Source organism: Poromitra crassiceps (genome assembly GCF_964638095.1).
Source record: "Poromitra crassiceps genome assembly, chromosome: 8".
Lineage (NCBI taxonomy): Eukaryota > Metazoa > Chordata > Actinopteri > Beryciformes > Melamphaidae > Poromitra > Poromitra crassiceps.
In genome coordinates this window covers 23,826,750-23,848,548 of record NC_139629.1, presented here as the reverse complement: position 1 = coordinate 23,848,548, position 21,799 = coordinate 23,826,750, and the positions used below count along the sequence as shown (strand labels likewise).

Sequence of the window (21,799 nt, the reverse complement as noted above, 5' to 3'; positions counted from 1 at the left end):
TGAATTGCAGAAAGGCGCTGGCTTCTCAAATCACGTCCTGTCTGCACGACACCTTAGGGGACATTCAGACGCAAAAGCGTTTTTGGAGCTGCCAGCGTCTTTCTGCAATTCATTCTCTATGTAAGGACGGCGGACGCGCTTAGACGTGCTCCTCTTTTAATGAACGCACCTGGTGTTTAACCGCTGGTGGCGTCTGTTGTTTTTGGAGGAGCGCTGTGGGCGTTTTAAAGCTGAAAAAAGTTGAACATTAGAGGAAAAGCGCGCTGCTCGTCATTTTCACTCCTCCTACTTTTTCTCCTCCAGAGGGATCCTCCAACCTCCGCTTCTGCCAGAATTGGCAATAATCTGACTTTCATGTTGACAGTGAACAACATCAAACAGACAAAACCAGCTGGCTACCGTCCGTGTGGTCGCTGTGTTCTGATCCGTACTGCACGCGACTGCAGGTGAAAACAAAACGGAGCACTAAAAAAAACGCTCCGTGTGCTGTGTTTTGTGCACAATGGAAGCGCTCTCGACATGATTTTCATAGCGTTCTGACTGAGAAAAAAAAACGCTTGTCACGTGTGAATGTCCCCTTAGACATGCTTTTTTCCCCATTGGAGATAATCGCACGTTGTTATCCCCAAACCCACGCTATAATCACATCCCGCCGTCTGTGGTTCTTACTTTTGTCTCTCTGCAGCTCGTCCTTGGACTCGGCGTCTGAACAGCCGTCAAAGTATTTCTGAAGTGTGTCCACCTGCCTGCACAGTATATCTCTGAAGGTCTCCATCTCTGCCAGCTTCTCTCTCAGGCTGTGACCCTTCTGAAGGAACAAGCAAACAGTGTTGTTAGGCCTGGATTGTGTCACCATTGATATTATGTTGACATTTCCATAGACCTTTTATCAAACTTTCTGTGGCCACTCCTGCCCAGAACTGATGGCAAACATTGCAGCTTGTGCGCACGTCTACAAATATCTGACCACCCTTCACGTGCTGGGGAAAACGTACCTTGAAGGAGGATGTGGAGGTGGCAGAGTAGTCGCTGGTGAGAGACAGCAAGGAGCCATGTCTCCGCAGACTGGACTCTGAGCCGTACCCAGAGTCGGCCTAAACGGAAAGAAACAGAAGTTAGTGATGTTGTCGTGAAGTAGCCTACCAAAACACACAGCAATGATTCAATTCAATAGAAGATCAAAACATTTTTTATCTCGGAGCCTTGTTGAGCTGTCCAACCATCACTCCCCCATCATGCTAGTATGTATCGGACATGTTTCCAATGCGCTACTTTCATGTAACTGATAGCACTGTGCCACATGTAATAAAACCCATTCTCCATGTACTCTGCTCATGGTTTAAACATCACATCAAATGTTAATGAGAAATCCATCCATCTCTTGCAATATTACACAAGTACTTGGAAACTATATGAAGTACAAAACGTAAAACCATAGATATATTGAGATTCACACAAAACAAACCCAATTTGTTTTTACATAAAAGGTTTATTTGTGTTTTAAAACCAATTGTTGTGCTATGTCCTATTATTATGTTTATATAAGGCCGAGTACCAAATAGAAAATGCAATAATTACTTTCAAGATAGATCTCATATTATCATCTTTTATGCTGTAATGACATTCTCTGACATGATGCAATGTGACTTCAAGAGCCAGCACCAGCAGCACGACACGGGTTCAGTGACCATGGCAACGCAGAATGGAACACCAGCTGACTTGGTGCGAGGCTGAGGAGTCCCCTTTTTCCTCTCTTACGTAACAGCGCCCCCTGGCCCTCAAAATAGACGGTGGGAGATTAGACGAGAGGGAAGGCTGACAAAGATGCATTATAGGAGAAAGATGAGTGCCCCTTTGTATGACGTGCTTCCACGTTGAGCCACTTGGGGGCAGTGCATTCACGTGGCTGCTATTAGCCAGAGCCAGGGGTAACTGTCGGCCAACGACCAGAGGTAACTCCTTGCCTGCCGCCGCTCACACGGACTCCAATCACTGCTGGCTGCCCTTCAGCCAATCTGCTACCCACAATGACAATCAATACAGATAGCACTATCCAACAATCTTGAATGAAGGCCTGCTTTGTGTGTTTGATGAAAGAAAGAAAGAGATCAAAGCAAACAGGTTCTGTTGCAGCTACTACTAAAAATAAATAGTGAAAGTAACATTTAACTGCTGCTGGCTGTTGTGTCAACAATCGCCACATATAACGTCTGTGGCTGTGCTCAAACACACACACACACACACACACACAGCACGTTCTCAAGCAGCTAGCTGCAGGGGAAACACTGTAGCGAGTGAATACAGTATGTGCTCAAGTGTGTGCATGTGCCCAGTGATTCAAGCTCCGGTGTATATAATGTACACACACACTACTGACTCTGGACAATAGCACAGATAAAGACTCAAACTGGTGGTGAGAAAAAGCGGAAGACGGTGCTATTGCTATTGTGTTTAGTAATAAAAAGGGAAGATTAGCGATAGAAAAGTGTACAATCAACGCATCAACTTTTGACATACAGTCTTTCAGATTACTGATTAGGCCTTTTTTTTTTTTTTTTTTTTTACGTTTTATTTTCTGGAGTGTTTGCTGTGTTGTTTGGCGTCTCCCTGGAGAGAGTTGACACTGGGCTGCAGAGTGCTGTGAGTAATGGAGGTTAGACAGGGAAGCAGGGGGGGGGGAGAATCTTCAGCGGTGACTCACTGTGGTGGGAGTGGAACGGGAGGGCACTGTCTGTGTGTGTGTGTGTGTGTGTGACTCACTCCCTCCTGCCATGGCTGACTCATGGTGGCTCCCACCATGAGTGGGGGGATTCCCCAGAATGAGGAGCACGAATGAGCAACACGTGTTTTGGCAGGGAGGCCAAGGGTGTGGTCGCTGCTTTCTCCTCGTCCTCGTCCGTGTCAGACACATCCACAGCTAGTATGGCTACACTGGACCATGCCTCTCTTACAACAAACATGTCGCTTTTCAAGCAAATTGGTTCCTTTAAATATGTCAAAGTTAGGTTGCAATTACACCTGCAAAACAGAGTAGAAACCACATTGCCTCATTTGTATCCTTCCTCATTACCCACAGTGCTTCACAGCGCTCATCTCATTTTCCGCTCTGAACACTGGGTTGTCACGTCAGTTACGCAAAAAGCGTTTTGAGCAGGACCTATAATGCGATGAGATGTTTTGAGAAAGGTCCTTTGCGACCGAAATGTCGACACTTTTTAAATGAATCAAGGCAGAGGTGAAGGGAATAGTCTTTTTTTCTTTTGGAAACGGGTGTGTATGTATGTGAGCATATAAACATTTGGCAGCTCTCCCTGCCTCCATTGTCCTCTTCTTTTAGTGGTCTACATTGGGGACTCCTCCCTGCTTCCTCTGTCCTTCACACCAAGTGAAAAGTAAAGGCCCACTACGCTGCACTGCATGAGGCATGGAGCAATGGTGCGCCCCTCCTCAGGTGTAAACCACGCACACACAATATACACGTTTGTGCACAAACACCAAAGTGTACGTTATTATGCTCTTTGACAAATTGGATACATGCAAATGCACAGCTGTGTGTACACACACTTGCTACTCGGGCGTTTCCGTTGGTGCCGGTCAACGTGTCCAGGAAGATTTCAATGTGTCGGGACAAATGGGGAGAAATTCCAGTCAAATATGATCGGTGTTTATTGAGCTTAAAAACAATAGATAGTATTTGATCAGTCGCAGCTGTCAACTTGTCATCTAACTTAGTGACGGTCTATTACCATTTCTGTGGCAGGAGGATCTATTACAAAATAGCGATGGTGGCCTGCGTTATACACACGGCTGTAAAGATGATGGCAATAAAAACCCCGGGGTTAGTTTGCATGTCTCCCTGCGGTCTGCAGACGTGAAGTGAAAGTAGGATGAGAGAATCTTTTCTCTGACTTTTAGAAAACGGTAATATTAATAGACAAATCGAGATAACGCTCTGCTAGCTTCCTAGTAGCACTACTAGTAGTCCCAGGCTGTGACTGACAGCTGCAACGCTATGTCAACAATGGTGGCCATTAGGGGTGGGACAAAATATCGATACTCACGGTATCGCGATATTTCCACTTGCGATACGTTATCGATACACTGGCACCAAGTATCGATATGTTTATTAAAAAAAATAATAATAATAAAAATTAATAAACACGCTAAAATATTATGCTGTGTGTGGTAGTTCAAACATAGTTTCAAGTTGACGTTTATTTATGTTTGTAGTTGAAACAAAAACATAAATACTGTAGGCTACATGAATGGAAATGTTTGATCATTAATATCTACTTTTAGAAATTATATAGGTAGGTAGGTTATATAGGTTTTCTTGTTTTAATAATAATAATAAAAAGACTTAATGTGTAACTTTTCCTCCGTGGTATCGAAAATGGTATGAGTGAGTGAGTGAACTCTGAGAGAGTTCATGTCAATTCTGCTAATAAATACATAATACCTGCTTCTTGCCTTTTAGGGGTATTTTTTTCTCTTCAGTTACACAGGTATCGTGATGTATCATCTTCCAATATATCGATTATCGCAGTATCGCTGTATCGTGATAATATCGTTATCGAGGGCCAAGTATCGTAACGATATCGTATCGTGAGCTACTCAGCGATTCCCACCCCTAGTGGCCATGCTACCGTAATGACGCTGATAGACGGACACGTGGAAATCACCGGACGTTGTGGCCGGAGAGATTTAAATATGTCGGACTTTAACCGATTTTAGCGGTAAAAGACCGGCAATTACCGGATAACAGAAACCCTGTTGCTACTACGGCTAGCTATAGATGCGCTGCGCTAAGGACAAGGGAAGCACTCAGGATTCGGTGTGAGTCCTAGAGACTTGCCAGAAAACGCACCAGCGGTGGGGGGACGAGTGCTGTTCCCTGGACTCCTCCCTTCTCTCTCCTCCCTTCTCGGATACTCTGAAACACACACATGTATACAGTGCATACAATAAGCATACCCAGTCCACTCACAAATGCATGGTGACAACTCAAAAAGACAACTCAAAAATTATTTTCATCCACTGTTAGAAGCAGTGATGGGCAAGTTACTTTCAAAATGTAATATACTACATATTACTAATTACTTTCATTTGAAAGTAATACGTTACTTTACAATAGTACTGTCTGTGTAGAGTAACTCGTTACTTATTACACTACTTTTGCATTACTTTCACCAAAACAACAGCAGCAGCAGAATGACATCGCTGCTCCGGAACCATCCCGAAAAATAATTTCAACTGCCTTGAAGTCAGTGTAAACAATCCAAAATTCTAAATGTTATTCTTTTCCTTTGTTATTGTCATCGGTGGTTATTTGCATAAACACACACAGTTTGATTAGGAAATGATTGTATCTTTTTTAAATATGTGCTTTGATTAAAAAAAAAATGAACTCTATTTGTAACTTGAGTTACTTGACAAAGTAAATGGTATAATATTACTGAAATCCTATAAGTAATAAGTTATATTACTGAGTTACTGCTAAAAGTAATATATTACATGTAATATGTTACTTTTCTAATGAGTTACCCCCCCAACACTGGTTAGAAGCGTATAAGCTTCTTAAGGTGTGCTTGCATGTGATGATGCATGGCATGCAGTTGATTGAAATGAACTTGCGTTTGGTAGTGTAAAGTCATGGCACTGCCTGCTGTGCTGTGCTGTGCTGTGCTGTGCTGTGCTGTGCTGTGTGCGGGCTGACTCACCCTGTGCAGCTCGATGGAGTCCACCCACTGGTTTCTGTGCTCTGGATCCTGCGCTCTCAGGTACCACACGCTGTCGTTCACGCTGATGTCCATGCGCCACTCATCGAACTCATGAGGCTAAAGACATTATACAAGAAAGAAGGCAGAGGTCAGCATGCAGAGAAAACCCAACAGCTTAAAGGCAAACTAATTCAGTCACATTTAAAAAGAGACAGATTTGAGGATGATCTGAAGCGCTGGTATACAGTATACAGTACAGGCATCTCTACCAGCAAACTATCACAGGCTTTCATTTGTTTAGAGTGTGTGTCTTCATGTGGCAACGTGATTTTAAACTGGATTGGTACTAGTTGGCCTAGTGGCTATAATTGACCGTCTGCACGTCTAAAGTATGCACACGACATGTGCACCTATGTGCAGTGAATATGCCACTGTCTCTGACTTGTCTTATCACTATACTGCCTTATTGCCAGGGCTGTAGTGGTGGCTAAACGCACGTAAACGGCGTTTACGTACCTTTTTCTATGCTCTGCAGCGTTTAGGCACCTTTTAAGATCGTTTACTCACATGTTTAAATCGTTTATGCACACTTATTATTGCACGAGTTTTAACACGTTCGCGTAAACTCCGTTGATGCGGAGACCACGCCAAGCACGTCACACACCAAAAGAAAAGAAAAAAGATTACACATGGGCATGCCACTGACCAGGATCTCCGCGAACCGTAGCCTATTTTTGTGGAGCGCTCCGCGGGAAAGGTACACGGCCCCGGTCACGTTGGTGCCTTTATCGAGCTGTGCTTGCCTGCCCAGACAGCGCTCCCTTCAAACAACTTAACGGTGCCATTGTGCCAGCGATGCGCAATGCGCATTTGGAGATGTGCATTTGGAGACCAGCTCATGGTGAGCTGAACATAGGTAAGGTTGGTTAAAAATGTGTGGCCAGAGTGGGGAAAATCATATAGGCTCACCGTTTTACAACTGAAGAGTGAATCACTGGTGTAAGAAACATGATTGATTTCCCTCTGATCAAGTAAAGTTTGTAACATTAGGTGCGTGCGAGTCGACTTGAATAGTCCAGGTGCTACTGTATAAAGCCAATATAATACGACCATGTTGAAAACTATCTAGAAACATACTTGTGTTTGTTGTGCCGAGATCTGTATAAATAAATATTGGCTGACTAAAATTTAGTGGCCAGAGTGGCAGAACCACTTTTATTTCCATGTACAGTATGTTGTCTACCTATCCTTGCCCAATGTGTTTGGGGACAGTTTGAATTATATATTGGTATTCAAGAATCACAGATTCAATCTGTCTACATACTTTTAGCTATACAGCTGAAGCTGACAATCACAGGTACAGTGTGTGTGAGAGAGAGAACTATATTACTCTTCAAACTGTATATACAGGGTTCATACAAGGTCCTTTAAAGTAGGCTACCTACTGTATAATTTAACTTTTCATACCTGGAGAAATTCAACAACTGTTCAATAAATACATTTTATATTGATTGTTTAGGGCTAATTATTTGTAAAGTCACAACACATTAGAGATGTGTGTAGTTCATTTTGCTCTCAAATGCACCAGGTTGATGAATTTTACTTTAAAATGTAAAAAAAAAATCTTCCGGGGGAGAATCCCCCCGGACCCCCCTTGAGGGGCAAGGCCCATCCCATAGCCAGCTTTTTCTGTCTGGCTGGCTACTCAGAAATGTGGGGGAACCCCCTGATATACCTTATAGGGCTATATGATTCAGATTAAGTTGTTCTATATACTCTCATATTTTGTCTTGTATATCGGTCACGGAAGCTTATTTATCCGCCGTTATAACACTGCCGGTGCCGCGTGAGAAAGCTGCCTCGAGTCAAAAGTATAGTTTACCCACCTTTTTTTTTACCACTACAGCACTGCTTATTGCTTGTTGTGTCTCTTGTTGTTTTTGCACTCATATGCCCTGTTATATTTGTACTATGTTGTAAACGGAGTCCACAGCACAAGAATTTCACACGTGATACTTGTACCATGGAGTGAAAATAAAAATCTTGAATCTTGAATCTTCCAATTGGAGGAAGTGGGTTTCAAACCCTCGCGTCAGCAATGACCTGCTCTGCTGAGGTGTCCATGAGCAGGACACTGGGCTTGGCCCCTGACCTAATTGGAGGAAAGTTCAAAGAGAATTTCTTTCTAGGGACTAAGTATTCTTTAATTATTACATTCTTTCTTGACCCCTGATCATTCACAGAATGTATTTGGTGTGCATCAACATGCTACCGTAACGTTTCTCCAACACCTGCTTTAGGTTGCCGTCGTGCTCATTTCATTGCAAGCGAAAAAGCAAATCTCTTTCCAAAGCAGGACACGGAGAGAGAGGCAGTCAGTCTCCTCTCCATGTAAATGATTATGAAAATGCATTCTAATCTCACTCCTGTGGTTTACATGGTCCGAGACAATCCTTTCCAATCCCAAGTTGGCTTTGACAAGTGTAGCACCCTAGATTTCCGCAATGCAGAAAACACAGACGGAACTGTGGAATTTGCTAAGAAAAATTGAATCGCCTGAAAATGTGGAATAACGCAGAAATGTGGAATATTGAAAAATATTGCCCGCCTGGTGACTTTATTTATTTTCTGACCGTGGGAAGCAACAATGTTCATGTGTTCGTGTTGACATTTAGCCATAAATTAGTATGACTGATGTACACATTTTTATGACCCTGGGTCATTTGTTTGTCTGTCATGTGTTAATATCTTCTCCTTTCCGCCTCAGTGTGTGTGTGTGTGTGTGTGTGTGTGTGTGTGTGTGCATTCAGTCAGTGTGTGCTGATAGAGAGCCCCAGGGATGATGTATTTTTGTAGTTGTAACGCAGAAGTCCCATCATAAAACTCATAAAAGTGGTCCTCATGTGTGAAGATTATTCTACTGAACACTGGTTCGCGTTTGATTAAGCTTGCGTTGCCCAGAGACCTCATTAGAAGCATCGCGCCAAAAACCCATCCAAAAACCCCATAGGCAGAAACAGTGAAGAACCAGGAAGTGTTAGCATCGATGTTTTCCGGATTCGTTCCTGGGGCTCTCTATTCAGAGATGAGATACAACAAGTGGTGCTACCTGATTGGTCTGGTGGTCAGGTGACAGCACTTGCTGCTGGCTGATTGGCTGATTTAACCCAGCTGATGCCCTCCTTCTGCCTCGCCTTGCTCTAGCATTTTTGTGTAAACCTAACTTGATGGTAGAACTGATCAGGTAACTTCATTTGTGTAAATGTGAACCACTGTAAAACACCTGTAGCAGTCTGTAGGCGAGAGAAGCCATTTAGTTTTTAACCTTTTTCTCCTGTTTTGTTGTTAGGAGTTTAGGTCAGAGTCTTGTCGTTTGTTGAATCTTTTCTTTTGTTAGGGAAGTTTAGGTTTGGCGACTAGGTTTGTTTTGTTTGTGTTGGCTGTGCTCTGCTCTGAAGCAAAAATAACACTTTTGACCTTGGTTCGGCTGGCGGTTCTTGGGAGTTGGAAGAGCGGGGGCACTCTTGTGTTGAGTTCCGGTTCCCCAAGGCCGGTTTGTAACTGAATGAATGAATGGATTTATTTATTTATTTCCGTGTGATGCTACTTTGTGGCCCATCCCACATTGTATGACATCTCAATGGTCCAACAAAACCGGACCGATGAGAAACCCTGTGTGACACAGGTGGAGAAACGGGGAACAGATGGTATATCGCACGTCTCTCCAACCGGCCACCCACTATGTCGATTTTCTCTAGCTAACATTAAGCCAATGACGTTAGCGTAGATGCTATTGGACATTTAGCTGTCTTAGAGAGAACGCAGTTGCAACAGAACTCACCGAGGCTTAGCTAAGGGTCTTATCCAAATGTGTATGAAGGGGAATTACGTTCACAAAATATACATTACAAACGAGCAGGCAGCTGATTCAAGGTGGAAATGTATTCAAGACTTTGTGGCTGCATTGCTTGCATTGGTTTTGACTATTGAAGCATCTGATACAAAAAATAGCGCAATGTTGTTGCATCATCATTACAAATGTACCGTTATATCGTATTAAATTGTTGCCGTTCTATTCATTCATATTATTAGACACTCTGTCTGATGATCAAATTATAGTAAATCGTAAAACAGAATTCAGACAAATTTGAAAACGGGAAAAACGGAATTGGGGGAAAAAGAAATAAGAGTGATTTCATGAACACGGCAATCCTCCAGAGTCACTAAAGCGTAGTGTGGCTTTGAGCTGAATAGCTTCCTTATAGGCCCATCTATAAATCTCACAGGGATAGAGGACAAAGAAGAGTGTAGCAGACACACTAATAGAGCCTGGGTTTTCCCAGAGGAGAAGTGGCAGATAACTGGCCTTTTAAGGCAACTTGCAGGATGGAGCATTTTCTTAATAGCCCTCCTGTGGACTGTCAGCACTGGAAAACTGCTGCGCTGGTAAAGGCCAGCATCCAGGCTCTGAGTGTGTGTGTGTGTGTGGTGTGTGTGTGTGTGTGTGGTGTGTGTGTGTGTGTGTGTGTGTGTGTGTGTGTGTGTGTGTGTGGTGTGTGTGTGTGGTGTGTGGTGTGTGGTGTGTGGTGTGTGTGTGTGTGTGTGTGTGTGTGTGTGTGTGTGTGTGAGCAGCACTTACCAGCTGCATCAGACCTTCTGAAGGACACAGTGAAAGCTCAGGACCCCGATGCTAAATCACTCCCAAGGTCTAATCACAGTGGACGAATGCCGTGGGCCAGGATACTGTGTAGGGGTGCTCCGATCCGGCTAAGCCACGATCCGATCCGATTCCGATTCCTGGGGTCACGATCCGATTCCAGAATCGATTCTCGATTCCAACGATTCTCGATTCCAACGATTCTCGATTCCAGAATCTAGAATCGATTCTCAATTATGTAGTTTTATATTGCAATAACACAAAGGTAAATATAAGACAAAAAATGACAAATGTATTAATGCTGAACTTCAAATTCAACTTCTGTATTACAGTCAGGGCCTAAATTCATTTTGCAAACTAGGGGGGAATTCCCCCCTTATGTTCTTCAGATAAGATGGATTTATAGGCTGGGGGGGATCTGTAGACTTTGAGAAGGATTTATAGATTTTGGGGGGGAATACATTAACCAGAGTTCTTAAGTGCAAGAGGTGGTGGCATCATGGCAGTACAGTACACAAATGACATGAACATTTGGACACTTATTCAGCCGGTATCTTGCATGTTGCGTTCAGGTGCACTGTAAAAAAAAAATTTTTTTTTTTTTTTTTTACGATTTTAAGAATCGATTCTTGGGAGTTTGGAATTGATCCAGAAATCGTGGCATTAAGAATCGCGATCCTTTCAGAATCGATTTTTTGGAGCACCCCTAATACTGTCTGTGTGTGTGAGTGAGTGAGTGAGTGAGTGAGTGAGTGAGTGTGTGTGTGTGTGTGTGTGTGTGTGTGTGTGTGAGGCTGTATCGCTCGAGCTTGTTCAAGGGTCTTTTCAGGGCACAGCTAGAGGAGGACTGTGGATTGGGCAAGACTGAAGTGGAATGCCAGAGACTGTAAGGGAGACCATAGAGACGGGGCCACAACACAATTGGGGATCCTTTATATTTTTGCAATAGAGAGGCAAAGTGGCACGTCACTTCCTGCTTCAGTAGCACTGTACCAGAGATTTTCATCCGCCATTTATTTTCCCATAGACATTTCGTAAAATGCTTATAAAATAGTTTTACTTCGTCGAACCAAACGGTTCAGCTAACGGTATAATCGGGAGAGACCATAGAACATTTCACTCGGACCAAAAAAAAACAAAAAACGTTGCAAAAATATTTTCTTTAAATCCGCATTTTCTTTACGTTTTGGTCCCAGTGAAATAGTCTATGGTCTCTCCCGATTATAGCGTTAGCTGAACCGTTTGGTTTGAACCAGTGAAACTATTTTTATACGCATTTTACGAAATGTGTATGGGAAAATAAATGGCGGATGAAAATCTCTGGTACAGTGCTGAAGCAGGAAGTAGGCGGTCACTTTGCCTTTCTATACACTTAGCCAGAACGCACACACACAGCTCTTCATACTGGTTACTAAGTAGTGCAGTTCAATACTCTATCTATGTGCTATATTGTTTTCATTTCATTTAGCCACAATAAACAAGCTGAAATCATATCCCACAAGGTGACCTGAAGCAGAGTTTTGAGTCATTATGAGAAGAACTACTCGTTTTGTATACGAGGGATCAGTGTGACGTCACAACAACAACAAATCACCGCAAAACACCCGGAAGCGCGGCAGTTAACTAGTATGAGTTGTGCCAAACAAACGTCGTTCATATCTCAAAAAAAACTATACATGACATCGCAGAGCAGAAGTAGCTCAAGAGTTTGACGTTACGTATGATATACTGTATGCACGTCGTGTTGAAGTTGTGTTAACTGTCGCAGTTTTTAAAATGTACACACCACACAGCTGGGGCTAGAGAGAGCACTCAAAGCTAGCTCCATAGGGTTCCATTGCCGTTTCCACCCGGAAACACGGTTCGTTCACAAAAATGCTGCTCGGCTGACCCCTCGTATAAAAATAGTCCTGAATCAATTACTATACAATTCAAGACCTTGCAGATTTTCAAGCACCCCCCCCCGCCCCCCCCCCCCCCCCCCCGATTTTATCCTGGTTGCTACTCCACCCTCTGCTGATCTGGGGAGAGCCGAAACTGGCTCCATGCTTCCTCCAAGACATGGGCAGTTAGCCAGCCGCTTCTTTTCACCTGACAGGGGAAGCTTCACCGGTAGGACATAGCACGTGGGAGGATCACGCTATTCCAACGAGTTCCCCTCCCTCCGAACAGGCGCCCCAAACGACCAGAGGAGGCACCACTTCAGCGACCAGGATATTGCATGTTTTTTGGTGAAGGGGGTTCCTATGTGAAGGAAACCCCCAGGGGGCACGGGAAGAACATGCAAACTCCACGCAGAAAGGCCCTTTTGACGACCCCACCTGGGCGGTGGACACTCGAGGACATGCGGACGGGCACGCACTCCTTCATCGCTCACAGCCTCCCAGGCGGGAATCGAACCCAGGACCTTCTACCTGTGTGAGGCGACAGCGCTTACCACTGCGCCACCATGCCCCCCTTCCCCCGCTGTCTTTAACATCATTTTATAAATCACCACACAGACTGTCTGACATTAATAGCCTTGAAATGTAAATAAAGTTATTGATACTTTGTGTCAGCGAATCAATGCAATATTGTGAGGCAAAGTATATAATTATACCGTATTGATTTTGTCCCTGTCTGCCGACTTAATGCTATCTATGTAAGATGCAACACTATTAAAAAATGTTGTTGAATTCAGACAGACGCACTTTAGAAGTGGGACTTTAAAACAACAGGGAAATATGATCACAAACCATTTCCAGCTGGCAATATCAATGCCACCCTATGAGTGTAAGTGACAGCCTGGTGACAGCCTGGTGACAGCCTGGTAACAGCCTGGTAACAGCCTGGGCCCACAACATTACTGAACATTGTGTTGCTTCAGTAAGTTGGCAGTGTAGCAAATGGCCCACTATGGTGTCTTTAAACAGGTTTCATTGGAGCAGTGTGCTGGCTGTGTTGCCCCGGCACCTGGACAGCCCTGAGGCCAAGAGCATATGTTCAATAGGGAAGGATAATGCACCAGACTAGGCTAGGCTCAACGCTGGAAACACTGACTGGACTTGAACCTGCCATCGACACACGCTACTTCAAGTCCACGTCAAAAACTATTCTCAACGTTTGTCCTGTTGATTTTTGTTATACATCAGCAAAAGTTGGTAAAAATAAATAAATATAGAAAAAATAGCAGAGAAAAGGGAATCTGAAAAAAAGAAAGAATCCAAAGTGATTTCATAGAAACTACACAACCCAAACAACACAAACGTGTTTCTCCATACAGAAGAACAAATTGTGTTTAGGGCTGGATGGAACTATTTGGGTGTGGCTTGGTGGCTAGGATCTGGAGCAAATGGGGCACTGTGGGGCATCACTGGACAATGGGCTCAGGGCAATACTGGTAAGCACTACTAAGCAGGGACAAGGAATGAAAGTTGGGTTCACCTGGACAGGGTTGGGGAGGTTATTGGCTACTAGGGCTGTCAAAAGTATAGTATCGATAAGTATCAATACAAAAAATTGGAAAGGGATACAATACTCATTCGCAACAGCATGGATACCAGCAGTGCTTGCTCTTAATGAACCATCAAGCATAATGACCGATTTCCCCCTCCCTATCATTGGTGGTTATCTGTTGCTTCAACAAGCTCAAAGTGTTCCGATAGGCTGATGACTAGAGCAGGGCTAACCTGTGTGTACGAGCTAAGTTTGATTTGATTTGATTTGATTTATTTATTTATTTTGATGGGACAATGCAAAATTAATGAACACAATAACCATGGAACAGATAAAAACATCTGGAACATAATAAAAGTGTAAAAATCGCCGGATTTAGCACAAGGCTAGTTTCCATCCGTTGTCCCCGAATGTTTTGAATGAGTTTTATCGGGCCTAGATTATAATAATAATACCTTTATTTATATAACGCTTTTCAAAACAGATTAAAAAAGGCAAAAGGGCAGACAATGCATAAAATTGCATACCATTAAAAGACACTAGGTAGACATAAAATATACATGTAAAAGTGTAATAATGAAAAACAAGGAGAATAAAACAAAATCACAATAAGATCAATAAAAAGCAAGTCTAAAAGAGTGAGTTTTTAGACGTGACTTAAAAGAAGACAGTGTGGTCGCTTCCCTGATCTCCTCTGGGAGGTCATTCCATAACCGGGGAGCGTGAACAGAGAAGGCCCTTTAGTCACCTTTAGTTATGAGTCTGGATGGAGGAATGGCCTGGAGTGACCTCCCAGAGGATCTCAGGTCAGGAGTGACCTCCCAGAGGATCTCAGGTCAGGAGTGACCTCCCAGAGGATCTCAGGTCAGGAGTGACCTCCCAGAGGATCTCAGGTCAGGAGTGACCTCCCAGAGGATCTCAGGTCAGGAGTGACCTCCCAGAGGAGTGACCTCCCAGAGGATCTCAGGTCAGGAGTGACCTCCCAGAGGATCTCAGGTCAGGAGTGACCTCCCAGAGGATCTCAGGTCAGGAGTGACCTCCCAGAGGATCTCAGGTTGCGGTTTGGCTCGTAGGGGTTCAGGAGGTCAACTATATACTCTGGAGCCGGTCCTCTACAAGCCTTAAAAGTGATCAGATTATGGAGAAACACGTGTCTGTCTGTCCGTCCAACGGTCTGATTTTTATTTTATTTTTTTATTCTAGTATCGTGACTTCTAGTACCGTGACATGCCCATGGGTGTACAGGGCTAAAATAAACAAGAATGAATCCTGAGCAGGACAGCTCGCTACTAGCCTCGCCCTCAACAGGATGGCACGCCATGCTGACCGTGACCTCTGACCCAGGTTCCATGGGAAAGGCAAGCACACGGGACAACTGCAATCATGGAGTGGTGAGTTTGTGTGCGACTGTGTCTGTGTGCGTGTGTGTGTGTGTGTGTGTGTGTGTGTGTGTGTGTGTGTGTGTGTGTCTGTGTGCGTAGTAGAGGTTGATGAATGAACAGCAGAGGGGATGGGTCAATGTAGGACAAAGTGGAAGGGGAGGGCGGGTGAATTTATTTTCTAAACATTTTCATGACATTGCTTCTGCTTTACAGTGAACAGCCGAGATCATCAGAAAATGTGAAAAAGGGAGGTGGATGATAAGCAAAACAGATTAGATGTAGCTCATGATGATACGACACAAAATAAATAGAGTAGAAAACATCTGCAACGTCTGCACTTGCACATCAAAATAAAAACAGAATGAATTTAGTAGGAGCAACGTTGCAGTCAATGGCATCAAAAGAATATGGCCTATTTATTATGTGCAAAATAAAATGTATTCACCTTATGTTCAGTGGGCCAAATTCTTCCGGCGCGAAATACAAACAGTTGTTTTTGCAGCGGACAGTGCAGGGGGTAAAACAAAGAACGTAGCCTACTACTTTGAGCTCGGTACACAGCAAGCAAGCGGAGTATCCACTGTTGGCCAGGTCAGATAACGTTATCGTCGACAATGACGAGCACTTTCTCGTAAAACATACCTGGACTCCAACAAAGAAAGCTTCAGATGGTTTTCTGTCCTCCGAGCGCAGCGCGAACCATTTACCTCTATAAGACCCGCAGACGTTAACGTAATTCCCTGGAATGCGAGACTTAACGAGCCAGTTACATGGCGTTGCATTCTTAGACATTGCCGTTTGCTTTTATTTGGTATGTTACACACAATTGGCTAAATTATTAGTTAATTCAGAGTTAGATGATATTGGAGCAGCCGGCCTTTTTCTTTAGCCCAAAGTCGTCACACGACCACAAAACCGGGTCACATGGGCGTGGCTACATACAGTAGGGTGTGGCTACATAATAATGGGCGTGGCTACATACAGTAGGGTGTGGCTACATAATAATGGGCGTGGCTACATACAGTAGGGTGTGGCTACATAATAATGGGCGTGGCTACATACAGTAGGGTGTGGCTACATAATAATGGGCGTGGCTACATACAGTAGGGTGTGGCTACATAATAATGGGCGTGGCTACATACAGTAGGGTGTGGCTACATAATAATGGGCGTGGCTACATACAGTAGGGTGTGGCTACATAATAATGGGCGTGGCTACATACAGTAGGGGGAATACGGTGTGCAGGCGTTTTCTCTCTTTTTGTGAACGGTCACAGAAAGCTGTCACTAAGCCTGCCTCCCATCATGTGTGCAAAAGCTTTCTTTCTTCACCAAGCTCATGATATGAGCTATCTCTGCAGCCATGTCAGCAAGACAAAGTGTTGGGCAAGTTACTGAAAATGACTCATTAGTTACAGTTACTAGTAGTTTGTTTCAAAAAATGACTTTACAAATTCCTGCATAATAAAAGTAATTCGTTACCAGGGAAAGTCATTTTTGCATTACTTTTAAAAGACTGCTTCTATTGTCTTATTAATGCACACGTTGTTTTTGTGTTGCTGTGGCACAGTGTGGGACAAGACATACTGTCAAATTTGTATCTATGGCTGCAGCGTGTGGAGCATTTTTGGCAGGCAGGCAGAGAGGCACCGCCTCTCCCCAAACTAGGTCTGATGATCATAAACCGGGTAATTCTCTGAAGTTGCCCGCTATTTTCACATCCTAAAGTAACTAGCCCATTGAAATGTCAGTCATTGTAATTGAGTTACTAAATTTGAAAAACTAATTAGATTACTAGTTACTACAAAAAAGTAGTTTAGTTACAGTAACTTACTCCAAACACTGCCTGCCAACCAATACCTATTTCTGATATCTGTCCATCACCTCCTATCTGTTTTGTGGGGTCCGTTCAGCAGCAGCTCAACTGGTCAGAGCAGTAAATAACTCTTTATATGGTTCTATGATCCCACATCCATCTCATCAGTGGCAAACTAAAGATGCTTGTGTGCCTTGTTGCATCAGGATAGTTTTCCACTGCATGGCTTGAACAGCGCACAAGTTAGGGGGAGAGAATGGGATGGGGAGGGGTACCACACCATTTTATTAAATTATGTATCCATAAAAATAGTTTAGGGATATTATACAATTTATGACCATACATACTACCGGACAAATTTCTTCTATTTTTAACTGCCCAAAGTTAGATTTTTTCCCCAATTGAATTTGTACTTGTGGATGTCTTGTGCAATGTAAAGCACTCGGTCAGGACATAGGTCACACTCACCTCTGACGTTTTCAAGCTTCAGCTGTACTTTGCCCCACTGTTGCACATAATGAGGATGCCACATTCAAAATGATGAAACTACCGTAAACGCATTGACTTTATTCTCTCTCAACATCAACTTCCTATCCTGCTTCAAAGAAAGATCGCAATCGCCTCCTCGGTCCTCACCCCTCCAACCCCTTTCTGAGCTGGTGTACGTGTCTGAAGTCACAAACTCCAGAACGGAGTGAAGTGGAGCCCCTCTTAAAAAGAGCTGGACATTTACATCAACTCAAACCTGGAGGAACAGAAAACCAATATAAACATTTTTGCAAAAGCCTACAAAGCTGCCTGCAACAGAGTATCTCATCACTTGTTTCTGCAGATCTAAACAACATGCAGAGTACATTCACGGCAGTGTCTTGTTCCTTCAACATTACTATCGACGGTTGGTGACAGGAGCACCTTCCTGCAGATAGTGGGCAGTAGGACTGTGGCGATTCACTTATCTCCCGATTCGATACTATCACGATTCTTGGGTGCCGATTCGATTTATATTGCGATTCTTAAGTATTGCGATTCTACGATTATTGCGATTCGATATTACGATTTATTGCGATTTTTGTTTATTTTTTTCTTTTATTTTTTCAGTTTGTTTGCTTTTTTACACTAGATTAGAACATGGGAAAAGTTGAATCATACACTAGAGACTGTATATTATATATCATGAGTAGGGCTGGGCGATATAGTTAAAAACAGGGGCGGACTGGGATCATAATTCAGGCCGGGCATTAGATACCAAGCAGGCCAGGCCGATATGGGCCGACGCGCGTGAAATTTGGGCCGTTTGAAGCCCAATTTGGGCCATTTGAAGCCAGATTTGGGCCGTTTGATGTCCAATTTTACAATGAGATGCACCCACTTTAACCCTGAAGTGTAATTATTACTTCAGACTAGGGATGGGCATTTCTAGCAAAAACACTATTCGAAATTCGCTGGCCAAAGTCGACTTTTAATCGAAATTCGAAAAAAGTAAAAAAAAAAGTAAAAATAAAAAGTTAAAAAAAAATCAAAATTCAATATTTTTTTATTTTTTTTTGTGAGTGAAATGTTGCATTGTCTCCCCTGATTCTAAGTATAGTCGAATCGCTTGGTTTGAGCAAGTAAAACAATTTTTATAAGCATTTTAAGCAAGGTTTATGGAAAAATGAATGGCGGATGAAATCTCATGAAGAGGGAGAGGTTGCTTATAAAAATTGTTTTACTTGCTCAAACCAAGCGATTCGACTATACTTAGAATCAGGGGAGACAATGCAACATTTCACTCACACAAAAAAAAAAAAAAAAAAAAAATTCAATAAACGAATTTCGACTTTCAATAATAAAAGTCGACCTTGATAATAACAACGATTATTCGAAAATTCGAAATTCGATGCCCATCCCTACTTCAGACTAACTAATAAAGTAATAAAACCACTAGTAAACCAGTAGGCGGCGCCTGGCCTGCTGTTCAGTGAGTGGCCTGACTGCAAGCACCCCATTTTTTTTTTATTTTTTTTTTTGCGATTATCGATTCTGGAATAAAAGATCGATTCAAAAAATCATGACATTAAAAATCGCGATACTTAGGTGAATCGATTTTTTCCCCCACCCCTAGTGGACAGTGGACGCCAGGGGGGCAAAAGTATAAAACTCTGTGTATATTTAGGTGTAGAAATCTGTGTAGCTCGAAAGAAAATGTCACCCAAATTCACACTTACATGATCCTATTTTGCCACATCACACTAGTGGGACTCAGAAGACAGTGTGTACAGTATGCATGGTGTGACAGATGTTCTCACGGCCCGTGGATTTGTATACATTCGTAAACCAGTGTGGAAAATGGTGCAGCACACTTTACATGTGTACACATGGTTTATATACATTTGGCCCCAGAATGGGATCCCAAGCAGGGTTCAACATAACATGTTTCCCCTCTGGGCCCACTTGGCCAGTAGATCAGAGTTTGACTAGTGGCCCCTTGTATATTATCACCGGCCCGGCAGCCAAAAAATGAAAACAACATAATTTCCCCTCTAGATTTGGTTGTTTTCCTTTAGTTATGGATATGAAATGTTTGTATATTATGACACAAATGTGCAAAATAGAAAATTGGCCACACATTGGATCAGTAAATGAATGCGTTGTATAAATGTAGGTTTCTCCGGAAGAACACAGACACTGCAATGCTGCCTATAATATTTCTATAATCATTCAGCCGTTTACTATAGGATAATAACTGCTGTGTACATGTTTCTCCCCGGACCACTGTAATAAAAATAAAAATTAATTATATATATTTTTGTGGGGAAACACTGAAGTCTGAGTAATTGTGTTAGTAGTTTGGGTGGATGAGACGAGGACGGGGGCGTCTGGAAAAAACGAATCTGTCCCGGATGGGACAGTGACTGGCCGATCAACTGTTCCTGGCCCCGGGCCAGCGGGCCACGGGTTATGTTGAAATCAATGTCACAATAATTCATCTCATTGGACCCGAATGGTAATGTTATTGTGTGATGTCAAACAAAACAGAAATATATTCAAATAATATTCCTACCACACTTCATTTTATGAGTTTTTTTAAGTCACATTTGCATGTCATTATCAATTTAGAGAGCAGAAATGTGTATCATTCACAATATTTTACTATCATCACGATATGATTCCACTGAAAGATGATAAAGGATAATATTGAATGATCACCCAGCTTATCGAGTGATCAGAGTGAAATAACAGGAAAGGGCAGGATAAATAAAAAAAGGCTGACAGGAAGGAGGAGATGGTAATGTTTGTCACTGCAACACACACACACTTGACCTTTGACAACATTAATGACACTCTCTATGTACAGGAGGTTACAGGAAGAGACCCATTTCCTGGTTCAAGAAGACACTTTGCTATTTTCAAGACAACCTCACGTCACCCGTAACAGACCTCATTACCCAACTTCCTTGTCTTTCCTGGCTCTCTTTCAACACCATCAATGGTAGATTGCAACAATTATGCTGAAGAAAAGGAAACATTTGTGTAGAAATAAACCTTCCACTTTAACACATTTCATTTGCACTTAAGGGCACACCTTCCAACTCACACAGTAACGACACTGCCTTAGGGCACACCTTCCAACCTATTAGATCCAGTAACACTGCCTTAGGGCACACCTTCCAACCTATTAGATCCAGTAACACTGCCTTAGGGCACACCTTCCAACCTATTAGATCCAGTAACACTGCCTTAGGGCACACCTTCCAACCTATTAGATCCAGTAACACTACCTTAGGGCACACCTTCCAACCTATTAGATCCAGTAACACTACAGCCCTTTTCCCACATGCGTACCGGAAAATTACCTGTAAGTCAATATCGGACATTTCCCTGAATTTCCCTTCACACCTCAACGTTCGCATGTGAGAATCAGTCGTCAAATAGCCGGTATGTTGGGGGGTGGGGTGGGGGGCGGGGGAGAGTGGCCTGGGGTCTGTGCTGCTGCAGGCCACTGAGGCCAGTCAGAAAAAACAACAAACACACATGGAGCCGGCGTCCACTCTTTTGATAATATTGCTGACGCGCTTTTTCCTCAAACGTAGACAGCGACGCAGACAAATTAAGGCGAAAATGGAAAGGGATATACGTGCGAACAGAAACACATTCATGTTCGCAGTCTTCTCCGCTCAACATCGTGCAGAATATGAAGACCGGGGACAGATCATGACAGTGTTATGTACCTCTGCGCTGCTGCGTGAGACTAGAGCCGTCTGGAAGCGAGAGAGACCAGGAGGGAATTTATTTTGGGAAGATGCTCTGAACAATTTTGACGACGTGGAATGGAAGTGTCCGTTCGACTACGTGCTGAGTCTGGTCCGACCCGCACGCAAGATCACCCGGTGGCGAAAACCACTGGAAGCGCGTTTGCGACTGGCAATAGTCCTTTGGTGGTACGCAACACCAGGGGAATATCGAACAATCAGCTGTGTATTTGGTGTTGGACTGTCTACTGTGTGCATTGCAACCTGGTCCGCGAAGTCACAGCCCACTGATAGCGGAAAATGACTGGACCCCTTTCTCACCTGTCTGTCTATCGCGGCATACCGCTCTTCTGACTTGCTCAAAACTGGTGAAATGGCCGCGACGACGGGGTCGCGCTTATACCGGCACGGCGCCTTTCCCACATGCAGGCATTTGACCACGTTCCGGTCATTTTGCGGTACAAAGCGCATGTGGGAAAAGGGCTTACCTTAGGGCATACCTTCCGACCTATTAGATCCAGTAACACTGCCTTAGGGCATACCTTCCGACCTATTAGA

The 21,799-nt window shown here is 43.4% G+C and overlaps 1 protein-coding gene across 4 annotated transcripts in view; it reads right to left on the bottom strand.

The window, feature by feature from the left end:
- LOC310780945 (ceramide transfer protein-like) overlaps window positions 1–21,799 on the bottom strand; it is a 43,193-nt gene that overhangs the window by 8,663 nt on the left and 12,731 nt on the right. For 2 of the 4 annotated variants that reach the window (XM_083641471.1, XM_083641473.1), the window contains exons 3-6: window positions 5,721–5,837; window positions 4,856–4,933; window positions 996–1,094; window positions 670–808 (exon numbers count right to left, since the gene is read on the bottom strand). In XM_083641471.1, the coding sequence (XP_083497597.1) occupies window positions 670–808; window positions 996–1,094; window positions 4,856–4,933; window positions 5,721–5,837 (433 nt within the window). The remainder of the gene's footprint in view (window positions 1–669; window positions 809–995; window positions 1,095–4,855; window positions 4,934–5,720; window positions 5,838–21,799) is intronic. The other 2 variants (XM_083641472.1, XM_083641474.1) reach the window with 1 other exon arrangement.